This window comes from Merops nubicus, unplaced genomic scaffold (assembly GCF_000691845.1).
Source record: "Merops nubicus isolate BGI_N331 unplaced genomic scaffold, ASM69184v1 scaffold6984, whole genome shotgun sequence".
Classification (NCBI taxonomy): Eukaryota; Metazoa; Chordata; class Aves; order Coraciiformes; family Meropidae; genus Merops; species Merops nubicus.
In genome coordinates, this window is record NW_008602166.1 from 11,419 (window position 1) to 21,535 (window position 10,117).

At 37.6% G+C, this 10,117-nt stretch overlaps 1 protein-coding gene across 1 annotated transcript in view; it reads right to left on the reverse strand.

The window, feature by feature from the left end:
• Positions 1-10,117, reverse strand: part of LOC103770963 (adenylate cyclase type 2) — a gene marked incomplete at both ends in the record, with an annotated part of 28,684 nt that overhangs the window by 10,192 nt on the left and 8,375 nt on the right. The window contains 5 exons of the mRNA XM_008938244.1: positions 2,547-2,627; positions 5,162-5,205; positions 6,377-6,553; positions 6,881-7,013; positions 7,390-7,548. Coding sequence (XP_008936492.1) covers positions 2,547-2,627; positions 5,162-5,205; positions 6,377-6,553; positions 6,881-7,013; positions 7,390-7,548 — 594 coding nt within the window. The remainder of the gene's footprint in view (positions 1-2,546; positions 2,628-5,161; positions 5,206-6,376; positions 6,554-6,880; positions 7,014-7,389; positions 7,549-10,117) is intronic.

Consider the following 10,117-nt stretch of genomic DNA (forward strand, 5'->3'; position numbering starts at 1 on the left):
CTGTGACTTAAAAAACAGAGAGGAAAGTGTCTCTCTAACACACTAAACCACTTTAGTTTAGCTCCCTCTGTAGGTATATATTTAGCTAGCAGATTGCTATCCATTCAGCACATGTCCTACAGAAGTCCCCTAGCCACCAAGGGTCAAGGTCGCACAAATAGGGCTACGCATCCTGCTCCTGTGCAGGATGGGCAATTTGCAGCCAGGAATGCTTTGTTTAAGATACAAGGAACAGAAACATGGAGGAAGTATAATCTTACACCCCAATGGCTAAGGTACTCAGCTGAGAGACAGAAGCTCTTTGTTCCTCACGTGCTCTTTTCAATCTGTATTTACTTATCTTCTAATGTAGTGCTCTAACAGAATAGCAATAAATAAATAGGTCAGAACTTTCCTCATGCAACTCTTCAAGGAGCACTGCCAACTAAATCTACTACTCTGAAGTGTGCTATAAGGCCAGCAGGCTGCTTTTTAGATGCCACTGCTTCATTTCCATTCCAGAAGGAACTGAACACACATGCCCCAAGCTACTGACAGTATGTGCATGTGGTGCTTGGCAATTTTGTGGAAAGATAGCTAAGCCAGCCTGCAAACCAGCAGGAGAGCAGGGAAGGAGGGAGCTCAGAGAAAATGCAGCACTGTTTGAAAAACCTGAGGTACCATTTCAATATGTACTGCACTATTTTACATCCTGCAAAAACAGTGATTCATTTGGACTACAGCTTTGTCCTGGACTAAGAAGATCCAGACTCTGCATTCGCTTATCTTCCGGTTACTGGCTGTTAAACACCTGAGCATGTAATATCCAAAGACCCACACATTATGACCATTTGCTTGCAACCAGTTACTTTTTTTTCCACAGAATAATATGAGGAAAGGAACCGTGATGTGGATGAAAAAGTCAGATTGTGCTGACAACTCAGTGTTGGAAGAAACAATGGCTCTGTAAAATGAATGTTTGTTTTGGAACTATTTTCATGACATTTTCTCACTAAAAAGTTTAAAAGAATAGTAATTTTAATTCCTTATTTTATGTATAATATTTTTTCTTCAGACATAGACTTATTCACTACACAATCCAAACTTTACTTTTAAAAACATTTAGAAATACCAGTTTACTCATAGATTTTCTAAGAAGTTTGCTTCTTGATTCACAAAAGCAAAATACTTCACAACCACTCCATTAGGTTAGTTGATATTGTTATTTTCATTTAGCAGCCAAAAAACTGAAGCACAAAAAAGCCTTGCACAATTATAAACAAAACAAAAAAAGATCAGTTTTGTGTCCTAAAGGCAGGAAATCTTTCATCTAATTTTTCCCAAGTACTTAGCCTTCACATAGGTAAAATATTATTGAATTAACTTGCTGTTTGGGGAATCAGCACCTTTGGCAACTTAGGTGACCAATTCAATGATATTGTTTAAGTGATTCCTTCTGCAAATCAATACAGGGATAGGTAGAGGATCTAGTTTTGGAAAAGTAGCATTCAGCCGCTGTAATAGATAAGATCATACCTTATATTTCTGAAATTCCCCATGTAGTTCACAGAATGCACTAAAATTTTTTCAGAGCCCTTTTTTATCACCCAATTATCTTTTATCACCAAATTTCTCTGTATTTTTTGCACTAATTAAATAAGACAGGGATTCTCTGAGATAAAACATAAAGTATGATCATACCAATACTTACTCTTAATGCATTTATACAAATGCTTTATTTTTAACACCAGACCATCATTTTTACAATTCACTTATCAGAGCAAGTGTACCTGAAGACACATAAAACCTTCCAAAATTTATATACCTGCTTTAGGCAACTCTAGTATAATCAAGTCTTTGCCTATCATATGAGCTACTCTCACTGCATTCTTTGCATGACCTATAACTATCAATACTGTTTTCTTTAACTAATCATTGAAAAATATTTTTCTAAAGTCAATTACCTTTTAATAGGACTATCAGATGTAAAAAAAAAACCCCAAATGTGACATAAGCATTTAATTCTTAGGTACAATACTAAGCAGATTGAGATTCTGAGCTTCCAAAGTAGGGGGGAAACATGTAATTCATCACGATTATTGTGCACATTTTTGAAGGGCAATTCCCTTATTTCATCAAATAAAAGTAAGAAATCTGAACACTTTTTTTTTGGACTGGTATTGATTTTTCACTCTGTCTTATCTATTCATCAGCAAATGGAGAACATCAGTATCACCTCCAGCTGGGACACAGAAAACATACATGCCATGTTGCCTTCTCCAACAATTTGCCCAACAGAGCAAAAATCCTTTTGCCATGAAAATCAAGACAAGTCTAAACCTTTGTGACACAGTGATTCACAGGCACTGTCTTATCCCATATAGTAGAAAATGTTGCTGTATAGCACATCTTCACAATGTGCAGAGCTTCCTATGCCAATATTGGCAACATGTTTACTGTCTTCAGACTTCTTTGTGCATGTGGGAGCAAGAAATAGTAAACACTACCCTCTGCTGCAGTTTTATGTCAAAGTTGAAGGAAGAAGACAACAGAGGATAAAAACATACTTTTGAGCATTGATTCCGTCAATGGCCTGGATCATCCTCTCATTCAGTTCCTCCTCAAATCTTCTTTTCTGTGATTTTGTTCTGAAATTAAAAATGTGGGAAGTTACTTTGGAAAATTATTTATTGTTAATAAACATGAACTATAAACAATAGGGTGACAGCTGGCATAAACTTGTGAAGAACATAATTCTTTAACATTTATGCTGCAATAGCAGCTTTAGGTTTTAGACACACTGAGCTTCATAATAAGCTCTTAACAAAAACAGCATAAGCTACAGTGTTGGAAAACCACACACAAATCTAAAGCTTACCTATCAGGGAACATTTAAAAAACAAACACAAGAAAACATTTCATTTAAAACAAACAAACAAACAAACACCACAAAAAACCACAAGAGAGTTCAAGAAATTCTGGTTGAAGGCAGGTCTTCCACAGTATTATGACTTCATGAAGAAGAACAGGAATATGCTCATATTCATAAACCCATCCTGTTTCTTCTAGTTATTTTTAAAGATGCTTGTCAGAATTGTATGATGAGCAGTAATGTGCTAGTGCACTGCTAGTGCACTGAGGCATAAGTGTTTTCTACCAAAAGCCTGTTAAATATTTTTTTCTTGGAAATATTTTATTATTTTTAAGAAGAAAACTGAGCACCGAGTCTGAAATTAGCTTCAAACATATGTCACATTTCTCTATTTATAACTTAAAACACAACTGTAATGAAAAAAAAGGATCTTTTCTTCTCACTGGACTCAGCATGAAAACAACAGAGGATCATCAGAATGGGCTAGTCTTTGCTAACATATGTTACTGCAAACATCATCAGTCCTTTCAGCAGTTGTGCTCTCCTTAAAAATGGAGTATTTCAAATATATGTCTGCCTCTTGTTAACTTAAAGTGTTTTGTAAGGAGTCAACAGTCACATCTGAAATTTTACTCTTTGCTTACCAAATTTTTCTTAACCTACAAATTGAACTCTGTCAAAGGTAACACGGATTTTCTTTTCTGTTGCAGGAGTTCAGTTCATGCAGAAATTATACCAGTGCACTTACAGTAACTTTAAACAACCCAACTGACTTAATGACTACTCAATGCTATAGAATTTGGGTAAGAAATTGTTTACAAATTACTTTTCACATATGAAAGAATATGCCTAGAAGAAATAACTAGGCAGATGAGGAGACATTATCTAATCACACTTAATCCTCTTGGCAGATCCCTAACAATATAAGGCTATCATCTAACTAGATAACAGCTAAGATTGCCACAAACAGAAGCCTACAGTCAAGCTTCAAACCCTGTGTTTTCATATAATAATAAAATACTGATTTTCAAAGTGCTTATTATAATTTGAGCTCTCTCCTGTGGGAATGACTAACTAGCTTACCTATAATTCTAGTTATATATATCTCACTATGGACATTAGATTCCAGGTGGTTTTTAGAAACACCTTCCATAACATGGTATCAAGACACATGGTAACATTTGCACCTTTTTCTTCTATTTTGGAGTGGAATTCAGAAACATAAAAGGAAGAACATCTCAGAAATGTATAGCATTGCATTAGTTGCAAATATCACAGTTCAGCAATCTTTCTTTTTACCATAAGGCTGAGAGAAGTCCTTTTGACATACTGTCCAAATGTAAATGCACAGTTTTAAAAAAAGAGACTATTTTTATTAGTAGCATTCATTTTCAGTCAAAGCTTGTTCATCTTCTGGAATTTAGCAGTATTTTAGGTAATTGCATAGATCTCCAGTAACCTGTGATGTATTGAGGAGCCATGTGCCAAGCAGAGAGATGGGGAAGGAACAGACAGAATGACTTCTCTGCATAACCAAAGGCAATAAAAAACCAACACAATATATGGTATTTGTGATGTTACTTATAATTTTGCAAAAAAGAAATGATCTGGAGTGTTAAGAGGTCAATAAAATCCATTCCAGGCATCTGACAGTGCTAAGCGTGTTTTTTAAACAGATGTCATTCAAATCTGTTTACATTTCTAAAAAAGTCATTCAAGTATCAATGAGGAGAATAAAAACTTCAAACGATTGTGATTTTGCAGGTATTTTATGTAGCAAGAGCACTACAGGAAGATCACAAAATGCCTTTTGAATGTTTACTACTGCAAACTTACTGCAGACTTTGAAATAATAAAAGACAATGCAAATACAAAGCAATTTAACAAAATATGTAAAATGTCTCTTTTTGTACATATTATGAGCTGCTTTAACACAAATTAGTAACAGACCTTTCCATCTGGTGTTTATTTAACCCTTTGTGCCTGCTCTCAATTTTCCTGCATATAATTTCCTCCCCCCCAGGTAGACCATTTGGGTCATTAGGAAAAACATGTAGTAGCACATCAACATTTTAATTCTGAATGATGCTGTTTGTTAGCAGGAAGTGTAATCACAATTCATAAGTAACATGTCTGCCAAATTGGTTTCCATAGACCTTCTCCGTGTAAAAGGTATCAACTGAAAAAATAGTTTGAGTGAGAAACAGTCCTCAATATTTGAAAGCCTTATATGCCTTTTATATATATATATGAATGCATATAATGTGTACGGACTTTCTATGATTAAGAGATTTTAAGAAATAAATTTACCTCTCTCTGCAACGCTGAAAATGATACTGCCCCATGGGAACATCCTAAAAACCAGAAGAAAATATATCAGTGAATGCTAATAGACTTTGACAACATTAAATTGCTTTAAAAATAGTGTTGAAAACATGGTGAGTAAAGGAGAAGTTTCCAATGCAAATAGTTTTAGCTTAGATTAAAACTATCTAAAAGAAAACTAAGCCAAGAGTGACGATGGAGTGACCTGGAAACAAACTAATCTATCATTATGAAGACTAAATAACTAATATAACAGTTTGAAACCAAGAATGTTTTGCTTTACTAGAAAGTCACTGCTTCAAAGTCACCACTGTTTTAACATAGCCTGAATTCCTGCCAGCTTTAGCAAAAAACGTTAAGTGTTTTTGAAAAAACAAATCTGAGTGGCCAAATACAAGTAATGGTCAGTAATTTTTATTTATAAGCAAGAGCAGCCATCACAGACACAATTATTTTGTGATTAATAGTGATGTGTGGGTAATTTCTGTAACAAACACATCACAATCCAAGTTCTGATGCACTGCATTGAACAAGATGGGTTAAGTGGTTCAGTCCTACGTCTTCACATGTAACAGGAACAAAACTGAACACCAATGTTGAAAAATATTCAAATTTACCTTTATGTTTGCACTTTTTAGAAGTAGAAGATAATGCAACATAGAAGCTGCAGACAGACAGTGTCTTACTACAGTAGTAAAATAATGTTAGTAAAATTAAAAAGAATTTTTTTCTGTTCACTGTAAGAGATGTAATATGGCACTGTAGTACTGTGATACTCAGGCCATCAGCCATATCTGATGAACGAATTGTACACCTTCAAAGGTAGATGTTACAGTGAGTAGAGATGCAGTTCCCAGAGAAACTTCATGGTCTTTGCTCCAGGTTTGGCCAAGTTCCAAATGGAGGAGGTAGCTAAATAGCAAATAGATCTCAGGGAATATCTCTATCAGAAGTACTCCTTCCCAAAGGTATCTCGTCACAAGGTGAACAGCAGCGACTCTACATGCTGTGATTTGGGCTCAAGCTCAGAGGGTCAAATTGTGTATTAAGCAAGTATGTTGCTCCCAGCAACTTCATTAGGTTTAGGCCCCATACAAATGCATGTATCTTCTATCAGAAATGACCAGGTGTTTAGCAGTGAGCAACTTTTTTCTTTCAAATATTGCTAAATTGTATGAAATGACATAAGGAGGCCCCTACTGTTGTGCTAATCTTGCCGTTTTCAGTGGTCATGCTGTCCCTGTGGTGCAAGTGTGCAAATGGCTTGGCTGCTCCCCAAGATTCCAGGTACCGGGTCATGCGGACGGAAGCTCTCATTTTGGCTCCATCAAGAGTATGTCGAGGTCTAATGTGGTGCTGAGGGCTTCGTTTCTCTCCCTGATTGACAGAGAACAAAAGGTGATATCAGCCTTGGTGTTCATTACCTTCTGAAGCAGTAAAGCATCATTTGGTACCGTACAGTGCATGCTTAGGAACTTAAAAATGGAGAGATGCTAGGAACCTGCAATTCTTAAGTATATTGCTGGGAAAGATGAGAGACTTATTTCTGAAGAGCGGGAAGGATTTGCATTGTAAATATTATGTATTTCTGGCTGTAGTAATAGCTCTGATCAATATCTTACGGTGTTCAATTATTCAATAAAGAGATTAGTGGTCCTGTGCAAAAATAACTATGACTGGCCACAAAATAAAAGTACTACTAACCTTAGGATTGATTACAAAGTAAGTCTTAACATTATGCTCTTTCAGATATGGGTCCCTCACATCTCCATCTCCATCTTCCACTTTGTAAGCTCCATTCAAATGTGCCAGGGTGACTGAGGTGATGTGAACACGGCTGAAAATATATTTTAAAAGAATGTCAGAATCACAAATAGCAATTCAAAGCGTAATTTGAACCTGATCAACCTTTTCTACTAACTTTTGGGTATACTTTTTATACATCGCTCACTTCATTTACAATTCATCTAACCTTATTTGTATAAGTTGTAATGGAAGTAAATCTAAAGGTTTCTACCACAAAAAAAAAAAAAAAAAACAAAACCCTCTTTCAATCACAGGAAATACTAAGTGCCTGGTTTATTTTCTTTAAGGAAGCACTAGGAATTAGTTCAGATTTCTCCATGAAGGCTGATGGTTGAAGACATGGTACCTACGCATTTCTCCATGCTACAAAAGTACGTGCATTCAAAGGCAACAGAGAAGCCTCTTACCCTGGGACTCCTCCAGCTTCCATGTGATTTGCCAGAGTAACATCATGTGACCACACATCGTACTGCCACTTCTGTAGCCCAATAACACCACAAAGCACGTTCCCAGAGTGCACGCCTACGCGCATATTAATATCAACTCCAGTTGCGTCTCTCACTTTCCTGTAGTTGAGAAGAAAATCTGTGTTACTATGCATAGTGGGGCCTTTGTTTTCTTTTATCTAGTCAAATTAGCAGTAAAAATGGTGGTAACATTTATTTCTTTTTAGCATTGTCCCCATTCTTTTTCTGCTAGGATTATTTTTATATATTATCTTTACTATGTTCTATATTTCCAACTATTTGCAGTAAAAATTAATTCTCAAGTCCGTGTCTGAATTTCCTTCTTTTATACTCATCTGAAATTATGTGAGAGGGCTGAAGTAAGCAGTGGAAATGTTCAGCTTCATGATACAACCTAGGGACTATTTTTGTTCTACAGGCAGACTTTGGTATGGCTTTTAACGCGGCAACAGTCTAACAAACATATTTGGGAGGTCTGGAACTACTGTTATGCACCCTTCTGTCTGAAGACCCTGATTTCTATATGGGAAACCTTCTCATGTTTGACTCCTGACAGGTTCCATCACCCTCGCATGCCTGCTTGCAAATGGTTGTGTTCTGAGATGAAGGATGAAAAATGCATCACCTCAGGATATTCTACAGGCTAGTGGCTCATACACTTTTGGGGAATATTGGCTCAGTGCCATTCAAGCTAAGAAGAACATAGGCTCAACAACCTTCCACATGGTTTGTGAATGCTGTACCCACTAGATCATTATACAAAGAATAAGAGGCCACCCTCACTGTCCAGACCACATCAAAACCTTTGACCTTTTCAGTGACTTGAGACAGAATTGAGGTATCTGTTCACCTCAACCCAAATCTCAAAAGAACCCTGCACGTAAACAGGCATTAACCTTTCAAGAAGAGAGAATTCTGAATCATAGGTGGATGACTAAAGTCAAACAAGCAGAACATTTCCAGACGTACATTATGTGGGTACCTAACAGTACCCACACAAAGCAGCTAGTCAGAACAGTGTTCCCCAGGACTCAGTATTGAGGCCTGTTCTGTTTAGCATCCTTATCAATAATCAGAATGAGGGGATTGAGGGCACCCTCAGTAAGTCTGCAGGCAATATGAAGATGGGTAGGATATGCTTGAGGGTAGGAAGGCTCTGCAGAGGAACCTGGACAGGCTGGATCGATGGGCTGGGGACAGCTGTATGAAGTTCAACAAGGCCAAGTGCTGGGTTCTGCGCTTGGGTCATAACAACCCCAGGCAATGCTCCAGGCTTGGGGAAGAGTGGCTGGAAAGTTGCCTGGCAGAAAAGGACCTGGGAGTGCTGATCGACAGCCAGCTGAACACGAGCCAACAGTGTGCCCATGTGGCCAAGAAGGCCAATGGCTTCTGGGCTTGTATGAAAAATAGTGTGTCCATCAGGACTAGGGGAGTGATTCTCTCTCAGTACTTGGCACTGGTGAGGCTACAGCCTGAATACTGTGTTCAGTATTGGGCCCCTCACTCCAAGAAGGATACTGAGGTTCTGAAGTGTGTTCAGAGAACAACGAAGCCAGTGAAGGGTCTAGAGAACACATATCATTAGGAGCAGCTGAGGGAACTGGGGTTGTTTACTCTTTAGAAAAGAAGGTTCAGGGGAGACCTTGTTTCAGGTGGTTGTAGCAAGGTCAGTGTCTTCTCTCAAGTAACAAGTGATAGGACAAGAGGAAATGGCCTCAGGTTGCACCAGGGGAGCTTTAGGTTGGATATTAGGAAAACTTCTTCACTGAAAGGGTTGTTAAGCACTGGTACAGGCTGTCCAGGGCAGTGGTGGAGTCACCATCCCTCGAGGTATTTAGATGTGTAGATGAGGTGCTTAGGGATGTAGTTTAGTGGTGGACTTTGCAGTGTTAGGTTAATGGTTGGACTCAAAAGATCTTTTCGAACGGAAACAATTCTATGTTTCTATGATTCTAACAACATATGTAAAGAGTTATAAAATGAATTCAGATGTCTTCAGGTTTATATAGTTCTAAGAAATGGGAAGATCATAACTTAACTGGATGTATGTGTTTAAGCCCCAACTCATACAAACCAAAAGGTAACAAGTAATAAGGAATATGTCCATACATTTATCTTGGAGGAATTCAGGGTGTTGATGGAAGGAACAATCATAGAATAAGAAACCCAAATGACTTCTGTACGTCAGTCGGGTTCATAATTCTAGCAACGTTTTTTTCAGTCTCAATGACGAGAATCATCAGCTCTCTACCTTCTGAACTACAGAACTGAAGTGGCCTGTTTCTATTAATTTTTTGAAAAGGAATGCAAAATTTAACAGGCTTAATTTGATATGGTAAATTTTGTGTAAATAGTAGTTCTCAAGTGTTCTTTTTCTGGGAAATGAACGTACAGGAACATGACTGAAAATATTTTGTTAAACTGTGTTTTGAAGCTATTAAAAAGAGAGAAGTTTTTTAATTCCCTCAGTCTCTATCAAGTTGTCATAGTTACAGGGACTGTGACCAGTTTATCATTATGTGGGTAGAACCAAAAACTGTGTATTCTGTACCCTCTATGTCACTGTTCACACCCCAGGCTACAACAGATAAGGAAAGAGGTTGGGGGGGTGGGGGTGTGGGGGTGTGGAGATGTTAACACCTTACCACCCAGCAGGAGGAGTACTCCC